Genomic DNA, 24,696 nt, shown 5'->3' with positions numbered 1-24,696 from the left:
TTGTTCCCATTTTTATTTTTCCTAAGTGAAAAAGAAATTAAACATTTTCCCCAATGTTGCACAAGAAATCAGCGGCAGAGATGGGAAGTGGATCCCAAACTTCTGAGTCCCAGTACACTGCCTTAACCACAAAACCATTTATCTTCTCCTCTTTAATCATACCATTTTAAAACTCGGCAGAATTATACTACCAGGCAGATTGTCTTTCATCCCTCCAATCCATTGTAAATTTATTTCCAGCTTCTACTGCCAAAATATAGTATGGCATTATAATTGCATGCGTTCCTTCAGTGGGGAGCACAAAGCAGCTTCTGTTTAGCAGGAGTACATTGCAAACCCATCAGCGACATACTGCGAGCGCCGGAGAAAATTGTGAAACATATTCTGAAACTGAGTAGACCGTAAACACTTCATTTTTCTGAATTAGGCGCATAACTTCTGTGACTCTGCTGGGAGGGATGATGGATGTTCCCAAAGCTGGAAAATATTTATACTGATCTCTGTGTAACCACGTAGCACACGTTGAACAAGCAACAAGTGTTAAAATGTCTGAGTTCCAAAAGCGCTGTAAAGTCTGGAGGAAATATTTCAAGCATGCCCTTGGGCACTCGTGTCAATATTTATAAAAGCTCATGATCTTTATTTATTTTTTTACTCAACTAGCCTTTATCTTGGATTAAACTAAACCAAAGCTAAAACTCTTGAACATGTAGTGACTTTTTTAAAAATCCGTTAGTGACTAATTTCTAAATTATCAGAAAGCAGAACGTAGTTCAGAATGAGTCATTAAACTTGTACCAATGGAAAAGGTTAAAGAGTTCCATGTACAAAACATCTGTCATGGGGAGTAAACTTTAAGGGGTTTTTTTGTTTTTTGTTTTTGTTTTTCAAGTACTGCAGCACTAGGTTAATTATGGACCAAATGCCTCAGTGGCATGGAGCTCTCAAGAGGTCTGCAGCACACTGTGACTACAGCCATGGAAGACAAATGCAGAGGAACTTGCCTCTGAGGTGCCCAGAAAGGTATTAAGTGACCATGCCAACTTCTCTGTCCATCCATCTTAGGTAGCTGTATGGCTCCTTTTTACCGTAGTAGCCGAGCACCTTCCACTCTTTAATGCATTTATTCCCTTCCCTGTGAAGTAGGGATGGACTGTTACGCCTCCCCCCCCCCATTAACTATGGGGAGCTAAGGCATAGAGAGGATAAGTGAGTTGCCCAGGTTCCCACAGCAAGCCTGTGGTGGAGCAGGGAATTGACTCTTGATCTCCTGAGTCCCATGCTAGCACCCTAATCAATGGACCATCCATCTCTTTTTCCTGACGGTTCAGGCCGTGAGCTCCCATAGGGACACTTTGCTCAGAGTGGCATATTTTCAGTTCGATTCGTCTCTCATTTTTATTGCTTTTTAATTGTTTTTAAAATATTTTATGGGGAATTTCTGATTGTTTAAGATGTGGGCAGCCCTGGACATGTAAGAGCTCTAATTATACACAACACTGGTACTTGCATGGGCAGTGTCAGTGCAAGCTTCTGCTGGCTGTTCTGCCAACATACCTCAACCTTTACATGCAGGGAACACTTTTAGGCAAGAGAAAGTCTATTCAGTGCTTCACCTCTGTTGGGACTACCCCAAAGGTGCCCATTGTACTGGCACTGCCCATGACCAAGACATCTGTCCTTTGGGATCAGGACTGAGACTATGAAACTGATTTCCCATCATTCACTAACAGGCTGTGAGATTATATTTGGATTTGAGCTAGCAAACTAAACGTACCAGGGTCTGTATCTTTTCCCCTCACATTATACTGCTAAAAGAACGCGGAGTACTTATGCTCTAATAAATTTGTTAGTCTCTAAGGTGCCACAAGTACTCCTCGTTCTTTTTGCTGATACAGACTAACACGGCTATCACTCTGAAACCATTATACTGCTAGAGACACTTGCATGAAAATAGGATCTTTGTGCCTTCCTAGTTCTACTTCCCCTCCTGTCGAGCCCACAGAATCAGTTTCCTGCGCCTTCAGGAGGCAGCCATTGGCAGATCTCCATCCTTCCAGATGTCTTCCCCTGTGGTAATACATGCACATAGCTGAAGGGGAGGATCCAGCTTTATGGAGCGGTGATTGCAACATCTAACTTAAAGTGAGCTTGTCCATGGTATTTCGGCACAAAAGCAATTTATTTCTTTTCTGCTCATAGTTAAAAAATAACAGTTACCAAATGTTCTATTCCTGGGTGGTGAGATAATTAGTTCTTTGCTAATTCTGCTTTATTGCTGGCAGTGATTACTGGCAAGTAATTAAAGAGTTCCTATGAATCTGGCTTCCATGTGTTGCCTTGGTGTAACAAAGCTGAGGAATGAGAAGTGTCAGTGTAACAGATACTCAACATTTTTTCTGAATTCAGCAAAGGCATACAGGGCATAGTTACTCTGTTGCTGTTTTAGTGGCTATGAATGGATCTAAATGAGGTACAAGCGTGAAAGCTTAAATTTATATTAAAGTTAGAGATTTAGGAGTCTGTTCTCATCTTTATAGGAGCCTATAACCCCCACTAGTTGCCTTTAAAAGTAGCTGCACATGAGTATGGAAAGGAGACTAGAACCTTTAGCCAAAATGCTAAAACCATAATAGCTCTAACTATGGTAGCCAACTAGTCTGTTCCCCATTCGCAAATAGCATGGATGGGTGAAAGTTTATGCACAGCCTGTGTGTGGCAATCATATTAGTCTGAGTATTCACTGTTCATATGTATTTCTGTGTAAGCAGCTGTTGTATCAATACTTCAACTTCCATGACAAAAACAACTGAGCAAACTAAACTGATTTATGTGAAGACAAACTCTAGAAATCTTCTAATTTAAACTTCTAGCTCCCGAGTTTCAATTGACTAATGATAGTGTTCTGTTTTGTACCCTAGTCTTAGTTCTCACTTGTTGGGTCAGCATTTAGATATATAGTTTCAGAACAGTGTAGAATACATCTAGTACTCCAAATCTTGTAACCCAACTCTGAGTTCCCTTCGTTATTCTATGTTAGAGTCCAAGGGCCAGATTTTTAATGGTATTTAGGCAAAGATAGGCACCTAGTTTGATAGGCACCTAAATAACTTAAAAAAATCTGGCCCAAAAGCTCATCTTTTTTATCTTAATAGGTAGTTTTTAAAATCTACTCCTAATTAAGAGTAAGGTCTATGGTCAATACTGAGATGAAGTGATGTGGCACTGGTGGATGGCTAAGGTTGTCTCTGAGTTTCTAGTTCACAGCATAGGTCAGTGTTAAGGTTCCTTTGGTAACTTAAAGTGTTATTTTGGAAGGGTTAATAAAACAACCTCAATTTGGATTTTTCCAAGCTTTCCAACATCTTGAACAACACTCTCTTAAGGTTGGAAGAATTTTTTGGTATAAGTGATAGTTAACCTCAAATTAAAATGAAAGGCATCTAAGATTTTGCCTGGAATTATATTAGTAATGAAATAGGGTCACGTAATTAAAGGCTGTGGAGTAAATTATTCCCAAACTTACTCTAGTGTGACTCCACTGACTAGAATAGGGTTGCACAAACATAAAAGAGGGCAGAATTTAGTCCACAGCCATTAATTACACGACTACACACTATATCTCCAATAATACAATCCCAGGCAAAAACATAATGGTTCTGTATCTTATACACACAAGGACAGTCAAGGTTGTGTGCTCAGTTGTAACTTAGGCATTTCTTGACTTTGTAGGGCTTAACTGTGTAGCTTTAGGCCTAGTCTACACCTAAAACTTAGCTTGACCTAGCTATTTTGCACATAGGTGTGAAAAATTGACACCCCTGAGAGACGTAGTTAAACCAACCTAAGCCATGGTGCAGACACCACTTCCATCAACCTAGCTACCACCTCTCAGATAGGTGGATTTACTACAGCGATGGAAAAAACCCTTCTGTCTCTGTAGCAAATGTCCACACTATGGCGGCACAGCCACAGTGCCACAGCTACGCCACTGTAGCACCAATAGTGGAGCCAACCCCTTAATGTTACATTAACATGGGATCTGACGCTCATAAAAGAACTCCCATAACTTCTATGGGTGTTGGATCAGGCTTATAGTTTTACTGGGTGTTTTTTCCATTTAATATTTAAGTTTAATCTCAGTGTTATTGGTTTTTCATTTCTTTATGTACTGATGAGAAGATATTCTGGCAGTTCTGATTAGTAATACAAGTGCAGTAAATAGCAGCTGAATCAAAACTGTTAAACAGTGATGTGTGTTTGATGTTTAATCCTCTCAGAAACTAAGAAAAAGGCAGTCATTTAAATTAAGTAGATGTTCCCTAATTATGTTAACTTAGATTTTATAAATTATTCTCCACTAACAGTCTTGGGGCATGATGAAATGTTAATACTGTAGATATAATTTAATGGTGATAATTACAGCTCCTGTAGACAGTATGGTGAGTCTGAACCAGAGAGAAATCATATGGCTGCTTTAGTAAAAGTGATGTCTTTCAGAATAATGTGGACACTAAGGTGGCTGGATTGCATATTAATGACAGCTCTTCCAAGTAATGCAAGAATAAATTACTGACATTCTACAATCTGTTCAAATAGGCTTTGTAAAAATAATACCTAATAAAGGAATACTGAACCCTAATATACAATGCCAGATACTCAGCTGGTGTTCATCGGCACAGTTCCATCAACTTCAGTGGAGTGATGCTGATTAACACCAGCTGAGGACTCAGCACCACCTATTAAATTCACACAAGCTGAGGATCTGTCCTTCTGGCTTACATATTACAGTTCTTCCTTAAGTGCTGTATAGTATATCTTTTTCTTATACTGTAAAGTACCTTCCATCTTATTTGGCACTAGACAACATTAATTAATTGAATATTAATTTATGATAAACAACTGATTTTGTTTATGAATCCCTCAGACTGTAATCCACAATATTATCTGAGTTCTTAATGTTTAATATAAATTCACAGTGTGAAGACCACCTCATATGGATAACGCATTTCTCTGTCATATATCTGATTGCCTACAAGTAATTTGCATGTCTACAGACCATGAAGTGTATAATCAGGCAGTAATTAATATGGTGATAAGGATTTAAATTACACACTTCTTCCTTGGGTAATTCAAAAATTAAGAACATAAGAATGGCCATACTGTGTCAGACCAAAGGTCCATCTAGCCCAGTATCCTGTCTTCTGACAGTGGCCAATGACAGGTGCCACAGAGGGAATGAACAGAACAGGTAATCATCAAGTGATCCATTCCCTGTTGCCCATTCCCAGCTTCTGGCAAACAGGCTAGGGACACCATCCCTGCCCATCCTGACTTATAGCTATTGATGGACTAATCTCGGTGCCACTAGAGGGTACAGAACACCACACCCCGGAGGTGTGTGGGTTACACTAGTTTCTGGCAAACAGAGGCTAGAGACACCATCCCTGCCCATCTTGGCTAATAGCCATTCATGGACCTATCCTTCATGAATTTATCTAGTTCTTTTTTGAACGCTTTTATAGTCTTGGCCTTCACAACATCTTTTGGCAAAGAGTTGCATGGTTGACTGTGCGGTGTGTGAAAAAATACTTCCTTTTGTTTGTTTTAAACCTGCTGCCTATTAATTTCATTTGGTGACCCCTAATTCTTGTGTTATGAGAAGGAGTAAATAATACTTCCTTATTTACTTTCTCCATATCAGTCATGATTTTATAGATCTCTATCATATCCCCCCTTAGTCATCCCTTTTCCAAGCTGAAAAGTCCCAGTCTTATTAGTCTCTCTTCATACGGAAGCCGTTCCATACCCCTAATCATTTTTGTTGCCTTATTCTGAACCTTTTCCAATTCCAATATATCTAAGATGAGGGATGTATAACAGTGGATCTGAATCCCCTTGTTTCTAACCTCTAACTAAACCACATCATTTAGATAAAACAGAGCTATCTGACCTGATTTTGGATATCAGTGTGCTTTGTAAACTGTTTTCTTATCACTGCATATTATGGCTGAGACTTTCAAAGAAACCTAGCAGAGTTCATTGCCAAAATCCTGTTCAATTTCAGTGGTATTTAAGTGCCTAATTCTTTAGATTCCTTTGAAAATCCCCTCCCATATCCATTTACTATATATCTCAACACAGGGTTTTTTCATCTAGCTGGGGAATCTGCATAATCAGGAAGTCTCCTAGTCAACCAATTTAGGCCTAAAAATACTTGAGGGCAATGACTGATGATATTTCCACTTAGTTGGGAGGCCTTCAGGTAATTTAGTGTTGTTGAGGTCTTTGAATGTGCCTCACTCCCATACTGCTTCTGTCTGCTTGTTCTTCTAACAGCTCCTTTCAGTCCCTCCTCAGCCAGCCGTCTCAGAGTGCAGCGTAGTAAAGCGCACAAAAGCCTTTCCTACAGGATTGTTAGCAATTCTCCCACTCTTGCATTACCATTCATTCATGAAGCACCATCAGTTTTAGCAATAGTAACAGCAATAGGGTAGATCCCATACAGGCATTTTTTACAACCATCTAACCGTGATCTAGGTCCAAGAAGATCTAGATGAGATCATGGTAAAAACAAATTTTAAAAAATGCTGGACACAAGTGTGTCCCCTTTAAGCAAATTCTGCATGACCTATTGTGGGAAACAAAGGAATTGCCACACTGGGTCAGACGAATGGACATGCAGGCCTGTCTCCAATAGTGGAAAGTATCAACTTGAGTGTGTGTGTATCTATATCTATATATATATATGTGTGTGTGTGTATATATAGATAGATATAGTTAGAGCTGGGGAAATTTTGTTGTGTGAAACATTTTTGCAGGAAAATGCAGATTTGGTGACACCGAAACTTTTAGCAAATTCTTGTCAATTTCACCAAATTGTTTTGGTAAAAACAAATACAAAAAAATCAAAACTTTTTGATATTTTTGGTTTGAAACTACTCTTTCTTTCAAAATTTCTATTTTAATTTTAGTTTAAAAACAATGAAAATATCTTAAATGGTCAAAATCAAAATGAAACATTTCAATTTTGTTGAAACTAAATGCTTTGTTCGAAACCAAATTTATTTGTTACTTTTCGATTTGCTAAAATATTTTTTTAAATTTGTTTTCAGTTTGACCCAAAACAATTTTTTTTCACTTGCCAGTGATCTGAAAAATCCATTAATTGTACAGCTTGATATAGGATAACCTGCCTGGAAAAAATTTCCCCCAGTCCCATTACAGCTCCTAGCTGAGTGCCCCTTCTTGGCTGCCCACCAAATTACTGTGAGGAGAGGCCAATCTTCTGGATCCCAGGATGTTTTAAGCCTCCCTGAACCTGAACAGAATCCAGTCACTGCCCCAATCTTGGTATCTCTAGGAACACTCTTTGGGTGCAGACCTTTCATATAACAGCCCCCTCCTGAGTGTTGGAACCTGCTGTCCAGCTGCCTATCCTCTGGGATCAGTGCTGGCCCTTCAGACTCCCACATTTCTTAAATACAACCTCTCCCAGAATCCTACCAAAGGTATAAGCTTCTGGGCTACAGTTTTACTCTTTCAGGAGGAATGTGGCAGTTGTGAACCATATAACACACAGAGGCACTTTGCTCAGAAGTCTTACACAATTGCTGTTCTATACTTAACAGATAAAGCACAAGAAAGTACATATCATACAAAATAACATCTATCTCCCTGCCTCAGTTTCCTCACCATTTCAGAGCATTCCTTGCGCTGGAGTTAGTACCTACTGTTCCAGTGCACGTTTCGTTTCATGTGCTAAAAAACATGGTGTCTCCTCCCCCAGCTCATGCCACCTTACTTCCTGCTCCTGCCCATAACTTCCTGGGTGTCACTCACTAAGTCCCCTCTGAGAATCCTTATGTAACCCCGGGGGTGGTCACCTGGTGTCAGGGTTCCTTCCCCACTCTGAACTCTGGGGTACAGATGTGGGGACCTGCATGAAAGCCCCCCATGCTTATTTTTATCAGCTTTGGTTAAAAACCTTTCCAAGGCACAAATTCCACCTTGTCCTTGAACAGTATGGTGCCACCACCAAGTGATTTAGACAAAGAATCAGGGAAAGGACCACTTGGAGTCCTATTCCCCCAAAATATTCCCCCAAGCCCTACACCCCCTTTCTTGGGGAAGGCTTGAGAATAATATCCTCACCAATTGGTACAGGTGAACACAGACCCAAACCCTTGAATCTTAAGAACAATGAAAAATCAATCCGGTTCTTAAAAGAAGAATTTATTTAAAGATAAAAGAATCATCCCTGTAAAATCAGGATGGAAGATAACTTTACAGGGTAACAAAAGATTCAAAACACAGAGGATGTCCCCTCTAGGTAAAACTTTAAAATTACAAAAAAAAAATAAACCAGGAATAAACCTTCCTCTTAGCACAGGGAAAATTCACAAGCTAAAACAAAAGATACTCTAATGCATTTCCTTGGTATTACTTACTATTTCTGTAATATTAGATGTATCATTTCAGTGGAGCTGGATTATTTGCTTGGTCTCTCCCTTTGTCTCCGGGGAGAACACCCACACAGCACAAAACAAAGCTCCCCTCTTCCCCCCAGATTTGAAAGTATCTTCTTTCCCCATTGGTCCTTCTGGTCAGGTGCCAACCAGGTTATCTGAGCTTCTTAACCGTTCACAGGTAAGGAGGGATTTTATGCTACCCTTAGCTGTATGTTTATGACACCTGGTTTCTCTTGTTCTGTGTTTGGATAATTTCCCACTCTCTCTTCTTCCCCCTTTCTTCAAGTAAGGGGCAGAAGTACCTTCTCCCTGCTGAGCAAACCCACTGAGCATAACAATAAACAACTAGTCCATAGATAAGTACATCCCATTATCTGCAGTTTGGTGTGTACTTGCCGCAGGCCTAGTCAGCAAAAGATTCCACATTTATGGAGGCATTCAGTGATACAGCCATTTCATAATACCCACTTCACGAGATCAACCAGAATTAATAAACATGTATAGATTCCCAAATCGTCATATCCCCCCTCCAATTACTAGCAGTTGTCTTATACCCTGAAGCATGGGTTTATATCCCTTCCAAAATGCTTGATGTTTTTTTCTACATTCCCTATTAATTCTGGACAGTTTTCTTATCCATATAAATAACCAAATTTTCTTTTTTTAAACCTCACTCAGCTCTTCAGCTCAATGATGATCACAATGGTCCCTTCTGGCCTTGGAATCTATGAATCTGTTCTGTGGCAATAAGTTCTACGGGCTAATTATGCACTGTGTGAAAAAGTTTTTCCTTATATCAGTTTGACTTTGACACTTCTCACTTTCACTTAATAGCTCCTTGTCCTTGTGTTATGAGGCAGAGTGAACAGAAGTTCCCACTGCTCTTCTCTATATCATTCATTATTTTGCCTACTTGTATCATGGTCCTCTCTTTTTTGTCTCTTCTCTAAGATAAACAGCCTCAGGTTTTTTCAATCTCACATAATATGAGAGTTTTTTTCCATATCCATAATCATTCTTGTTGCCCATTTCTGACAAATGTAAAGGCCTACAAAACGAAGAATTGTTGACACTGCTCTTAAGCTTGAAATGATTTTTATTGTGACATTTACATTATTTTCAGCATCAGTAATTTAAAAATCCTTATACTATTGTACTATTACTGACAGCACAATATTTTGCAGAAAGCTTTGTCTATTAAAATCATGCTTTGACAGCTTTATTTGTTCCCCACTTGCAAAACATAACCTTGGTTCTAACAGTAATTATACAACAGGATATAAAATCAATTGAATGCAATTCTGCCTTTGAAAACCTTCTTATCTGGATTTAAGGAAGAGTGGGCACTACAGTGTAGTAAAACCATATAAATTTCAATCTATACTTATGTTTTGTTTTATTTGTGCTAGAATTTTACTGTAAATGGTAATTGTACAGGTTCATTGTCCAGTTACCACTGGATTATTGTTGGAAGCCTTGTGGAAAAGCCTTATAGAATCGAATTTAATAAAACCATTAGGTTTCTATGGAAATGACTGTAAAAACTTAAGTAATTTAATAGAGAATGATATCCTTTGTGTAGAATTAAAAACCATCCTATAGATAGAATTTAAAGAAATATATCCCTGTTATAGAATTCTATACCATAGTTTAAACATTCCATAGAAAATGTAACATTTTTTATTAAGTTGTATGGGGCTTTCCTATAAGGGAATCCTGAGGATTTTTTTATTTTTCCACAATCAACACCTATGTGATGGGAAGGAGGATGGGCTAGAGGGTAGACCTGGGTTCAAGTCTGTGTTGTGCCAGACATCCTGCATGACCTGGGGCAAGTAATTTGGCTCAGATGGCACTTGAGTTAAATTGGAGTTAGGCACCTAACTACCTTTGAGAATAGGGGCCTGCTCAACCCCAATTGATTTAAATGGCAGATAGGTACCTAACCTGCTTAGGTGCTATTAAAATCCCTCTAAGCATCTATGTGAATCTTTAGGCACCTCAATAACTGAAAATCTAGCCCTCTGTGCCCCATTTTTCCTGTAAAATAGGGATAATAGTATTTCTCTACTTCACAGCCATGTTGGGAGGATAAATGCATTAAATTAATACATTTTAATTACGATAAATACATTAATTGGGGATTGGTCCTGCTTTGAGCAGGGGTTGGACTAGATGACCTCCTGAGGTCCCTTCCAACCCTGATATTCTAAAAAAAAAAAAATTAAGATTGTGAGGAACTGAGGCCTGGATTCACAAGATACTTAAGTGCCTAAATCTGTGTTTAGGTGATTAAATCCTAGTTTTGGCTCCACTGAGATTCACAAAACTCTCACAGAACCCCGTAGGCAGCTCAATTCACTTGGTGCCTAAATTTTCAGGGTAAAATTTCAGCACCTAAATTTTTGCCTCTGAGCATGAGCTCTGCTGCCTCCCTCTGGGCATCTGGACGCCTATCTCCCACCATAGGCCCAGAGCGAATCACAAACCAGGGAAGATAAGCGCTCCTCTCCCTAACATAGGTGTGAGGCCCAATCAAGTAGATGAGCGCAGAGGCTGCATACCTGGTCAGGTCCCATTCAAAATCTGGGCGAGAAGGGCACCCACCTTATAAGTGTTAGCCCAGTGGCTAGAGTACTCAATTCCCACCTCTGCTTGAGGAGAAGACAGGATCTCAATAGAGGTCTCCCACATCTCAGGAGAGTTCCTTAGACAATTGAGGGGCCTCCATTTTAAACATATCAGTTGCTACTCCTGAATAAGCTGGAGGAGTCGCTATTAAACAAATTGTTTCTGCAGTGCCCCAGTTGTTTCTCAGCCAAAGGCATGAGAACTCAGGACCAAGAATTAAATATGTGTTGAATGCATGACATTGCATCAAACTTAGCAAGCAGAAATATCTATGCGCTGTAACTAACTTATTACTTTATTTCCAAGTTTGGGATGTTGAGGGGAGGCCTGTTCTTTCCACGAAACTTGTGTGTAACTGCCAGAGGGATTCTCTTACAGTTATTCACAGAAAAACGGGCTCCTGTCTAAAAACTTGATTAAAAATTTTAATAAAAGTTGCTAAAGAACATACTTTACAGCTATTAAAATTATATTTAAATGAGGTCAAATATAATGGGTACGGTATGTTTTTGTTTAAAAAAAATATGTTAAGAAAGTAAATGAGCATGAGTGATGAGTAATGGCAAAGAAATGAAAATTAATTCAGCCTACTGGAAGGATAAATTTTATCAAGCACATAAGCAAAAGTGTGTCAGTAACACACGAGGCAAAGTGATTATGTACCACATTATTGCTCCTGTTCATTATTGCGATTTGGTGGGTTGCTTCTGTGAGTACCATAAGGTTAAATAAAAGTTGTTGTTGGAATCGAGGAGAAAGTGAAGAAGCAGAAGAGAGAAAGAGACAGATGGAGGATAGAAAAGAGGAGAGTGGATAAGAAATGTTGTTGAGAGAAGGGAATGAAGTAGCGAGGCCTTGGTAAGCAATATTCATGGTCTATGATGTGGCACTGTTCAGAAGTCCCCCCGCAGAAAAATGAATTAATTCTTCTCATGAGAGGGTAGTGTTCTCCAGGAGAGGGATTCAGGAGCTCTCCTGCTCCCTTTCACTCAAAGGAAGAGCAGTCTGGGGGGGTTAGTTTTGTTTGTTTTAAAGACCAGACAAATTCAAATGTAATGACCGGTGACTAGGTGTCATGGAGGATTGTGATAGGAGAAGTCTTTCACCTGTATGTCAGCTGTTCCTTGTAGCACTGGTTGATAGTGACCCAAAGTAGTTCCCATCGAATAGCTGTTTGGTTGATGGCACTCAGTAAAGAAACCTAGGATTGATGGACTTGAAGACTGATCTGTCCTCTCTTCCTAGAGTTAGACCCCCTAGAGCAGAACGGAGGCATACTGGTGGGACAGCACAAAGAAGCTTTCACTGTCGTAGCTGGAGATATACCTGTTCTGTGGAATAACAGAGGAGTTTAATTCCCAGGGCTGAACACTTAGTGACAGAATTCCCTTTTCTATCAACATACAAACTTAGCAAAACTTGTTTCCTGTCAATTTGCATGATTATTTCAAGTTCAGTTCTTTTGAAAAATAATGTTAGCTATGTATTTACATTAGTCACTGTTTGTGGCTAATTTATTATATCATTCATTGTTATTAACTATTTCACTTACTCAGTGCCTGGTCAAAGACACGCTTGTGTGGACAGCTGCAAAGCATGTTATTAATGGATTCTCTGCAGAATATAGAGCAGAGTAAATGGGCAGGGTCGTCCCCCCCACATCACAGCACACATACGTGCACGCATTCAAAACTGATGGGGTTCCCTTTATTCTCAATCTGGGAATAACCAAATGTAAACCATAGCCTAAGTTTCCTCTTGGCTGGCTGGCTGTTTCTAAGCGTGTCCCCTGCAAGCCCTCCTGCCTTAGTTCTTCCTTCCCAAGAAAGGGATGTGCAAACCCTTTTATACTGGGCACTCGAGCTAATGAAACTCCTCTGGCCTCACATAACTCAGCAGAATTGCCCTGTCTCTCCCTCATAGCACCTGCCAGCCTCTTACAAGTAGGTTTTCTTACAGAGAAATGTACATTCTGGAAAGAATTCCTCTTGATGACAAAAAACAGGGAAACTTCTGGCTTTGTTTCTAAGGCAACACACCAACCTACATCCAGCTTTTAATTTCTGTTGGGTATCCGATTTATTCTTACTACTATGCAAGGTCCCACGGTTCCTTTGTCTTTTTCCTGTCTGGCTTTGATCCTCTCTGCCTTTTGAATATAGCACAGCTGCTGCAGCCTGGGTCTCACACCTGCACTAGTCAATAGATGAGAGGCTAGATGTGGGAATAGAGCTGGGCCAATGCTGCAAAACATTGTTTCTATAAATTTCCGTTGACATTTTTAAGGAATTCATTGTAGCTCTCTGCTCGCCCCTTCCCAGAGGAGTCTTCACTAATATCAGAGCCAGTAAATTAACAGAACCAGCAAAATTTAAGCAAATATTAAAGAATATTCATGGGCAATGAATATTAAATCTGCAGTATCAGAGCATTTTCACAAGGGAGCTTATTCTAACCGTTATATTCATCCAATGGGGGAACTGGGCTGTACCAGGGGCTAGATGATGTATTGGACTACATATCCATCCAGGGGAGGGAGGGGAATAAGGAGTCCCACTCGGCCCCTGCAGAGGAATAAGCAGGTGCTGCATGCCTGCTTACATATCCCTGGAGCAGGTAATGGGGGGTGGCTAGGAGGCACAGGGAATGGTGGATCCTCAGCTCCACTGGCCAGTGCAAATGAGCCGGTACGAGCAGTGTCATAATTTGCTGCTGGGCTGGGTCTGGCCACCACCAATTTATCACCTCTTCCCTGTCCAGAGCAAGAGAAAAGCAGCGGAAGAATTGCAGAGGGTGTCTGAGTTCTAGTTTCTTCCCAGGGCCGCTCCTGGGGTGGTGCGGTTTATGCAACCCTTCTTCAGGGCTGCATATAAATTCACAGCCCCTTGTGTTCTAGATGATCATCCACGCAGACTATATTTTGAATACTTGCACCAAACTGCTCACAAAGGAGCAAGAGACCAGGAAATGGTTCTGCCAATCTTTCTGGGTAATGGATGCATTCAAGAAAATTGCAACCTGCATGTGAACAATTTGCAAAGAGAAAGAAAGGCAAAATTCACTATATTAGTTATTCCTTGCAGATATTCATCCATCTCCACTGAAGACCACGTGGCCTTCCCTTGGGCCACAAGAAAATTCCTGGCAGGCCACACTTGGAGTAGAAACTCAAAAACACATTGAAATCTGAGAAGCCCATAGGGACATTAGCTGCAGATTTCTCCATTACACACAGTTTCTTCATGTTGTTCTTCCAGTGCAGATGAAACTTGACTATGCAGCTGTTGTGAGTTGTGAAATATATTTTCCAAGAGGATCAATTAATTTGTGTTTCATGAGACTGTATTTAACAAACAAACAGACCAAGAAAGTAACAGCCTTTGTCTTTTTTCCAAACACTGAACGAAAATATTCTGTCACACTGGAACATAATAGAGAGAGTGCACTTTCAGCATGCAGATGTACAGCAAAAAGAGCCTTGTTTTATGTTCTTTTGCACAGTTATATGAACTCAGTGTACTCGCAAATGCTTTTTGGGGGTGGGAGGCTGTGACATGAATTAATGTCAAAGCAAATGAAGTAAAATGACAGGCAGAGAATCAGTTGCAGCACTGCTGATGATCCCATACGTTGCAGATCTGTTATTGACCATCTAATTATCTTTGGGAAATTGTGCTTTCAACAAGCAGGCCTTTTATCCTGAATTGATATTTCTGTAACAACTACTGGTGTGAGTCAATATGCAGAGGAGCAAAAAGGTGTCTGGGTCTCATGCTGTACTGTATATTCAAAGGAACACACATTTTCCCAAACAGGCTGTTCAGTGAGCTTCAGTGGGCCAGATTCAATTGCTTTGACCAGAGTTAAGCCAGGGGTGAATTTGGCCCACTGTCTGCATGGAAACTATGCACTTCAGTACGAAACAGATTTACACCTGGTTTTAGCATTCATGGTAGGACATTCAGAAGAGTAGCAGAGTTTGATTTTTTTTTTCTTTTTCCAGTCCAACCACCTCTGCTGTCTTTAATAGACATTGTGTGGGCCAGATTTTCTAACATGGCTGCTTAACTTGCATCTACAAAATCTGCATGTGCCAAACCCTGGTGTTTGCATTCTCAGGTAGATGGCGACAGGCATAGAAATCTACTCCCTGGAGCCAACATGCATCCAGATTTTGCAAAAGCACTGGATGTGCCTGCCTGTCCCTTGGGGCCCTTATCCTGTAAATACTTCCACACATGGGTAGTCCCCCCTGGCTCAGTGGGAGTATTTGCATCGTATGGTTGCAGGTACAAGGCCTTTATTGGTTCTTTGGAGATGCCCAGGCCTGAAAAGAGGGTCCTATAGTTGATATTATAATTTTGTATTAAAACTTCAATTTTTCATTACTACTTAGCACTCATATACAGCAGATCAGCCCCTCCCACAGTAAACGCTCTGGGAGGGAGCCCATGTTGTCTGACCAGGTGGGCAGGGTTCTGCTTCCTCTCCCCCATCCCCCCAAGAGTGTAGGACCTGCCCACAAACCTGGCAGATTATCCCCTGGGTATGAGGGCCATCCCTGTGAAGGCCCTGTTCCTCTGCTAAGGCTCTGGTCCCTGGTGTGGCTCCCTCTGGCTCCCTGACAGCATGTCTATATTGGAGCTGTGCTGGCAGAGCCTGCAGTGGCTCTCAGGACTCCTGGAGAGTTCCGTGGAAAAGGAAATACTCCCGGGTATGCGTTGCCTTTCCTTGGTAAGGTATGTGGGACTGGAGGAGGGATGCTGTGCGTTCCCTTTGGCCCAACTTCCAGCCTGCCCGATCTCCCTCCCCCCACCCCCGAAACTAGACCATGCAAAGTGCCCTCTGTAGGGTCTCAGTGGAGAACCGGAAACAATGCCACAGAGCTGGCTCATCAGCCCTGTGTGTGGAGACAGTCGTCTCTAGTATTGATCTAAGGGTGACGATTTGGCCCATCATGCTTGAAATCTCCAAAGTGTTGTGCAAACTCCAATAGCGCTGTGAGGCAGGTGGGTATGTTTCCTAGACATCTGTTTGTTTGATGCCACATAATAATAACGGTTACATTTAAAAGTGTTATAGGCACTCAAAAGGAACATTAAATCCTCTTGTTTCTTCCTTGTAATTAAAATAACTCCTGATGCAAAACAGCACACTGTGGATCTAGGATGAACCTAGTGTCCTTTCTCTTACTCTTCAGAAATCGAAGCAAAGGAAGCGTGTGACTGGTTACGAGCTGCTGGATTTCCACAATATGCTCAGCTCTATGAGGGTACGTTGTTATTATTTCTATTACTCCTAAAGTGTACTGAACATCTCAGCAGACACAGACCTGGTCTAAAATGTTTACAATATACAGTGTTGCCAACTGTTGTGATTTTTATCCTGAATCTTGCAATATTTCGTGATTTTTCTTAGAGCGCCAGCTCCTGGACTCATGTGAATATGTGAAAATCTCAGCTTTCATTTTTTTAAAAAGTACATTTCTAGCCCTCGTGTTTGCAGAGAAAAGCTTGAAAATGTGGCCTGAATGAGCCCCAAAGTTCAAAAACCAGGATGCAAATAAAAAGAAAACAAAATGTATTTTTTTTTTACTCTCATTAATTTTAAGACCAGCTGATGATTTTGGGGGCCTGACTCATGCTGTTGAATGCTTGGGGTTCGCAATACTGTATCTAATGTCCTGCTTCTACAAATTACTCTGCCAGATAAATCTCTCCACATGCACAGAGCTGCTTGCGGATCACAGCCTAAGTTTAGACATAACTTCTAGTTAGACTTGTCATAATGAGTGAATTGGGAGGAACAAGGAAGGAAAGGAGAGACAAGAAGGATGAAGATTAAGAGCTCAGTTCTTTTAACACACTGATGGGAGATGGGACACTCAGAAATCAGAGAAAGAAAAATAATTGTTATGGAAAAGAAAACACAAAATATATAGAAAATGAATCTGAAAATGCAAACGCTCTGTCAAGCTGGTTGTAAATCTTCTAACCTGATCTTCCCACATTTGTGTGACTCTCAATGGAAGGCAAGGACAGCAACCAGCTCAGTGATAATTCAGATCCCAGATGTGCTGAACCACTACCCCAGAACTGGGTGAAGTTAGTGTAGCCAGCAGCGGGAAGATGGGACTCTTCCCTCTGGCTTCTCCTGCTGGTTGCATCCAGAGCTGGTGATTGGAGGCTTTCTCTCTTCCCAGCTGCTGTTTGGCAGCTTCTCCAGAAGGAAGTGGAAGAGTTTAGTCTTGCTGCTGCACACAACAAACAGCACAATGGGGGCCAGGATTGGCTTCCTCTTGTTTCCCTCCCTCATAGCTCAAAATTGGGGCAAAATTATTGCTGTTGCCCCGACTTGAAGGTTGGGGAGAGAGCAGAAGAATGTTCCCCTCACCCCGCCCCCTCTGCCCCAGTAACTGGTCTGTGATGAACATCCACAATTCCCTTAAAGTCAATAGGAGCCAAAGGTACTCAACATCTAATAAAATCTGCTGGAGTATAGTCATGATACTGGGATCCATCCAACTGTTACAGAAACACAATAATCTGTGTGCACCCAAGTCACTTTTCATTACAATTGTCAGTTTCCAGCATTTCCATCTTGTTTTTAAATTTCAGACTAATATTTGGGGTGACTAGTATGGTCAGCTCACTTCTCATCTATTGCTTGAGTTACCCTTTTTTTAAACTCTTTGTTATTGTGTGTTGTGCTAACAAAATAGTCAAACCATTTCTACTGCATGGTAAAGTCTGTCTAGCAAATATTTCACTGACTCGCTAGGACAGGAGTGGATGGCCTTAGTGCCCATGTTGATGATTAAAGTGTTGTGGTAATTCTCAGATCTCATTTTTTGGGGATAGTGATCAGGTAGCAATGCTAAGCATCTAATATCTTCTTATAGCCAGAGCCAAACATGTTGCTATCTCTTTGGTTCACAGGACTGTTAACTCCCCTTTTAATATAAAAAATAAAATTATGTGAAGTGACCAAACAAGTCCTGGAAGCCATACAGGGAAACAACTAAGGCCAAGTTAAATAAGTCATACACCATTTCTGCCGATAAAACACATGCAGTGCATCTTTGAAATAAACTGTTTCCATTTGAATAAAAAGTAGTTGGTTTAATACTACGTTTCCTTTTTACAGATTCCCAGTTTCCTATTGACATTGTAGCTGTAAAGAAAGATCATGACTTTCTCGACAAGGACCTTGTAGAACCCCTTTGCAGGTAAATGACATCCACTGTTTCTTTTTTTGGTATCTTAAGAACCTTGGTGGATTTTTGTTTTGAAAGTAGTGGCCCAGCCTAAGAGATGTTTGTTTGTCCTTGTCAATTAAGTGGGTGTAATCTGTAGTTTTTTTCAGAATAAATGCTAGAAACCTGGATTCATTTCTCTCCCAAAAATCCTACAGCAGGGGCCAATTTGCTCTCTGAAAATTCACAAGATTTAAAAAGGGTCCAAATCTATCAGCCCATCTCATCAATGGAGTGAGGCTGGCTGCCTTTTGGAAAAAACAGTGCCAGCAAACCCAGCATAAATTAGGGATCTGTGTGTGGGTAACACATGGGTAACTCTGCCCCTGACTACCACAAACAAGAAGAAACCCCATTGCCCAGAACCTTCTTCCCTCTGACAGCAAGGATGGCTCGCATGCTACTATGCTGCCATTGGCTCCCAGTTGTTGTTGTTATTTAATTGTAGTACCGCAGCCCTTAGGAGCCCTAGTCAGTGACCAGGACCCCATTGTGCTAGTGTAACACCAACAGACCCCCATCATCAGCGGGCGGGATCAAACCTGGGACCTCTGTCTGGAGCTAAATGCATGAGCCTCTGCCACATGAGCTAAAAGCCATATGCCTGTTAGCTAAGGCTGTAGAATTTCATTAATCTCTCTCTCTCTCTAAGTGGTCTCCATGCTACTATCTGGGACAGAACACCACACCTGGGAGGTGTGTGGGTTACACTACGTGCTATATAAATACCCAGTTGCAGATGCTCAGAGCTCCACCCTTGCCAGAGAGTTAATGTGTTTCTGTTTGTGTTGCTTTTTGTTCTTTGCCTGACGGGAGTGTGCCACACACAACTTATGCTTTGCCCCACCCTAACCCCTCACCAGCTGTGGAGCACCTACCTTGTGGTAGTCCTGGAAAAGGACTTTGGGTGGGGAGAAGAAATGACACTGCAAAGGCACTGACTGCTCCCCTTTTCCTTCTCCTGTGCTCCACTTGGGCTGGGTTCTGCTCCTCTCCACCTGAGTGAGTACAAGGGAGCATCAGGCCCATAATAAGGCAGGGTCCACTACATGAAACTGCAGCTTTCACAATGTCAATAACACATTAAGCCTGGAAGTGATTATTGGTTCTAGACATCTTAGACCCACTGCATATGGGGTGATATGCATGCAAGGAGTGATGAGCCTGGGGCAGGGGACTTCAGAACGGCGTTTGGGAGAAGCCAGTGGAAAAGGTCCCTCAGGATACAGCTACACTCGAGCTAGGGATGTCATATCCAACTCGGGTAGATGTACAGGCACTAGCATGCTAGAAATAGAAGTGTAACTGCAGTAGATTGCACAGATGTTCAGACTATGACTGTGCTGCTCTCTGAGCTCCATTGGGCTCCTTGAGCTTGGCTGTCCTACAGAGGGGCTTGAATGTGCCGGTGGAGTCTGCCAGGCTCCTATGTCTAGGTTAATTTTTGATTGATGGGGAAAACAAAGTGGTGGTGGTATGACCCAAATGCCACCTACTTGTGGCACGAAAACATGGCCTCACTCACAGTAAATTATGCAGGTATATGATCCTGCCTCTCCTTTCTTACATGAGGAATTAAATAGTTAACAGTGCTGACATTTAAATAAATAAATAAATAAATAAATGGAGATATCCCATCTCCTAGAACTGGAAGGGACCTTGAAAGGTCATCAAGTCCAGCCCCCTGCCTTCACTAGCAGGACCAAGTACTGATTTTGCCCCAGATCCCTAAGTGGCCCCCTCAAGGATTGAACTCACAACCCTGGGTTTAGCAGGCCAACGCTCAAACCACTGAGCTATCCCTCCCCCCAATTATGATCATTGGGCATCTGAGTTAACACCTCACTGAGATTAGTGGGGCAGTTCACATTCGCAGAGCTGCTGTTCCGAGCTCTGTGCAAACACACAAAAACATCCATGCAGCGGTCACACCCAGCTCACATTTTTGAGGATTTGTTTGCAACCGGAACAGTTAGAGACCTTTTTTTAAATGGAAGATGAGATTCTGGAGAACAAGGTAGCAGCTGGAGAGGTGTGTCGTTGATCCACCATAACACTGGGCTGTGTTCTAGGCTCTGGTATAGTCTAGGGCAGGGGCGGCCAACCTGTGGCTCCAGAGCCACATGTGGCTCTTCAGAAGTTAATATGCGGCTCCTTGTATAGGCACCGACCCTGGGGCTGGAGCTACAGGCACCAACTTTCCAGTGTGCCGGGGGGTGCTCACTGCTCAGGCCCTGCCCCCACTCCACCCCTTCCCACCCCTCCCCTGAGCCTGCCATGCCCTCGCTCCTCCCACCCCCTCCCCCGAGCCTCCTGCACCCCACGAAACAGCTGATCAGGAGGTGCGGGTTGGGAACGGGAGGCGCTGATCGGCGGGGCTGCCGGTGGGTGGGAGGCGGGGCCCGGGCCATCCCCCTTGGGGAGATGGGGTGGGAGCACCACCCAGCCCCAGTATGCCCCCAGAGCAACTCACCCCCAGACGCAGCTCCACTCCACCCCTTACTCCGCCCCCAGCCCAGCTCTGCCTCCAGCCGCAGCTCCACTCCACCCCCTGCTCTATCCCCAGCCAGATCTGCCTCCAGCCGCAGCTCCACTCCGCCCCTGCTCCGTCCCCAGCCAGATCTGCCTCCAGCCGCAGCTCCACTCCGCCCCCGCTCCGTCCCCAGCCAGATCTGCCTCTAGCCGCAGCTCCACTCCGCCCCCAGCCCAGCTCTGCCTCCAGCCCCAGCTCCCCTATGCCCCCTGCTCCGCTCCCAGACCAACTCCAACCCCAGCTCCACTCCACCCCCTGCTCCGCCCTAGCCCAGCTCCACCCTCATTCTCTCTCCATCCCCAGGCCAGCTCCACCTCTAGCCTCAACTCCTTTCCCATCCCCAGTTCTGCCCCCAGCTCCACCTTCAGCCCACGCTCCTCTGCTGAGGAAGCCTTGGCTGTGAGTAATGGTGGGGGAGGGGCAAACATATTCCATTACTGGTAAGGGTGGGGGGGAGTGACAGGAAAAATTTGGGCACCACTAGTCTAATCCATAGCTGTATGGGGAGAGTAAGACTGTATCTACCATACAGGCAGGGGCAGAACCATTATTCTGCCAGGTGTTAAATTGTTTGGAAGGATATCTTTTCAGATCCCAGATTTTCATTGTAATATGATCAACTCTTAGTTGAGAGCCATTGGGTGCATCTGGCTGTCGATATTTGTGTCCCAAGGTCTATACATAGACACACCTTTCTTACAAGTTTCTGTGTTAAATTGGGGCAAACGGAACCTTGCTGGCCCACAGCTGTACTTAATTTCTCCAAACGGAGAGGCCTAATACCCAACAAGAGAGCCCCTCAGAAATCATTATTGTCAATATTTTAATTGTTATACTGACCTAGTGGGACCTCTGAGGGACAGGGGAAGGGTCAGTTTTTATTTCCTTGTATTCGGTGGCCCATATGAATGAGTTTGCTCAATTTCAAGGTTCTATTTCAACAGGAACAATGAATTGTGCTGGCCAGTCACACACTTACAACCGTCTGTATTTTATTAGCTATCACATTTTTCAAAACTATGCAATATACTTTAACCCCCCATAGCTTATCTGACCACCATCGGCAAGCTCCAGGCCCTCCCAGTGCTCTGTGATGGCTGGGGCATTACTACAAGATGCTTGCTGGGGTGTCATGTAGGAAACAGCTGGCCAGGATGTCCACTTGTAAAATGGAAAACAAAAAAAGTCAACTATTATTTGTGTGTGTTGAATGTCCCTCATAGGGCCCAATCTAAAACTCCCACTGACTTCAAAAGAATGCATGACCAAGCCTTTAGACTGATTAGTGAGACATTCAGCTCAACTACATAGATTTTTCATTTGCAGCGTAACTTTGAAGCTGAACTATCAGAGCAGCTCTTTAGGCTGAGCAGAGTTTGAACTCTGGACCCCCTCACACAGACTTTTACCGCTAGAGCTTAGGCTCTGAATTTCTCAGCTTTTGTGGACAGAAGTCAGCCCTTTAACTTTATTTCAACAATGTTTTTTGTGTTATAATGTAGTGTAAAAGCGAATATGAGCGACATCACAAAGAAAGCACTTCTCTTATAGGGTAGCTAGTAGCAACCTCTATTCAGAAAGCCTAACACTTCCCATTTTATAAAGTCTAGTGATTTTCTTTTTGAGCTAGTCTAATACCTCCATTGTTTGCAACAGGCCTTTTAAATTTTGCAGGGGGAAAGCCCTCAGTTTAGAGAAGTACCTTTTCTTTGTTCCCATGAGATTTTATTCCGGTTTTATTGAGATATAAATGGTAGGAAATCGTTGTTTCCTTTCTCTCATTTGCATTCCTGAGGCAAGATTTGTCAGATAGCCAAAATAGAAATTGAACATTAACATTCTGTGGCTGGGCCTACTTCGAAAGCAGCAACAATGAACACTGATTTGGGAAGATGTGTGAACTTTCAGAGCAACTGTTGTAGGGGAAGAGCCAGGCCAAGTTCCACCTGCCTTCTCCCTAACTCATCACATGGCCCCAGTGGCCCAGCGGTGGAGCAGGATCTCTCTCAACTGGTTTGTTCTGGGCCTGGCTCTCCCCAAGCAATTCCTGGACCCACCACCTGGCTCCAGTGGACAGTCCTTCACTGAGAGATAACAGCTTCTTTCCTGCTACTGCCATCTGAAATTAGTCCTATAGCTCAAGTGGCATAAGCATATACTTTACTGGTGAAAATTCAGCATTCAAACCCTGTTTGTGAGGCATGGTGGAGACTGTTACAGCTGTGTGTAATAGTCTGTTTTTACCTTTTTCCTTAAAAAAAAAACTCTAGGAAATAATGTGCAAATAAACTGCTTTAAAAGAACATTATTTAGGTTGCACAATCTAGCACTTAAATGTTTGACTTTGCAACCTGAATAGCATTCTTTTAACATACTGTTTTTCATGTAAATATATTGACCAAGTTTTTTAACATGTGTATAATTTTTGAGTCTTAAACCACTGTTTAGGCCCCTAAATAAGTGCCCTTATTTTCAAAAGTGCGAAGCACTCACCAGCCCCATTGAATTCAATATTTTTAAACTGTGGCCATTCATTCTTTACATAGTTATTCTCTATTTCATAGCTTGTAATTGCTCCAAGGGGCACTATATACTGTATAGATTATTATACTGGTAAGGATTGTTTAAATGTATATTATATACTCAATACTCTACAGTGTTGATACAGAATTCCAGATTTTTTAAAACTTGGGTTTTGAAAAAAAAAATTGTTCAAGGTGCCATTAGAAGATCAAGGCACAGTAAAAGCCCAATCTAGTTCAATTAAAGGCAATAGACAGGCTCCTAATAATTTCGTTGAGGGTTGAATCAAGCCCCAAGGCATATACAGCATATTGTAAAGTCTAAGAACATAAGAATGGCCATACTGGGTCAGACCAAATGTCTATCCAGCCCAGTATCCTGTCTACCGACAGTGAGCAATTCTAGGTGTCCCAGAGGGAGTGAACCTAACAGGTAATGATCAAGTGATCTCTCTCCTGCCATCCATCTCCACCCTGTGACAAACAGAGGCTAGGGACACCATTCCTTACCCATCCTGGCTAATAGCCATTAATGGACTTAACCTCCATGAGTTTATCTAATTCTCTTTTAAACCCTGTTATAGTCCTAGCCTTCACAACCTCTTCAGGCAAGGAGTTCCACAGGTTGACTGCGCGCTGTGTGAAGAACTTCCTTTTATTTGTTTTAATCCTGCTGCCCATTAATTTCATTTGGTGGCCCCTAGTTCTCATATTATGGGAACAAGTAAATAACTTTTCCTTATTCACTTTTTCCACACCACTCATGATTTTATATACCTTTTTCATATCCCCTCCAGTCTCCTCTTTTCCAAGCTGAAAAGTCCTAGCCTCTTTAATCTCTCCTCGTATGGGACCCGTTCCAAATCCCTAATCATTTTAGTTGCCCTTCTCTGAACCTTTTCTAATGCCAGTATATCTTTTTTGAGATGAGGAGACCACATCTGTAAGAAGTTGGCCCTACCATGCATTTATATAAGGGCAATAAGATATTCTCCGTCTTATTCTCTATCCCTTTTTTAATGATTCCTAACATCCTGTTTGCTTTTTTGACTGCCGCTGCACACTGCGTGGATGTCTTCAGAGAACTATCCACGATGACTCCAAGATCTCTTTCCTGATTAGTTGTAGCTAAATTAGCCCCCATCATATTGTATGTATAGTTGGGGTTATTTTTTCCAATGTGCATTACTTTACATTTATCCACATTAAATTTCATTTGCCATTTTGTTGCCCAATCACTTAGTTTTGTGAGATCTTTTTGAAGTTCTTCACAGTCTGCTTTGG

The 24,696-nt window shown here is 42.1% G+C and overlaps 1 protein-coding gene across 3 annotated transcripts in view; it reads left to right on the top strand.

The window, feature by feature from the left end:
* Positions 1-24,696, top strand: part of LOC112103157 (stAR-related lipid transfer protein 13) — a 208,930-nt gene that overhangs the window by 145,502 nt on the left and 38,732 nt on the right. For all 3 annotated transcript variants that reach the window (XM_026653531.1, XM_026653530.2, XM_026653533.1), the window contains exons 2-3: positions 16,303-16,374; positions 18,249-18,330. In XM_026653531.1, coding sequence (XP_026509316.1) covers positions 16,303-16,374; positions 18,249-18,330 — 154 coding nt within the window. The remainder of the gene's footprint in view (positions 1-16,302; positions 16,375-18,248; positions 18,331-24,696) is intronic.

This window comes from Terrapene carolina, unplaced genomic scaffold (assembly GCF_002925995.2).
Source record: "Terrapene carolina triunguis isolate 2854851 unplaced genomic scaffold, T_m_triunguis-2.0 Scaffold139, whole genome shotgun sequence".
NCBI lineage: Eukaryota > Metazoa > Chordata > Testudines > Emydidae > Terrapene > Terrapene triunguis.
This window is presented reverse-complemented; position numbering and strand designations above follow the sequence as displayed.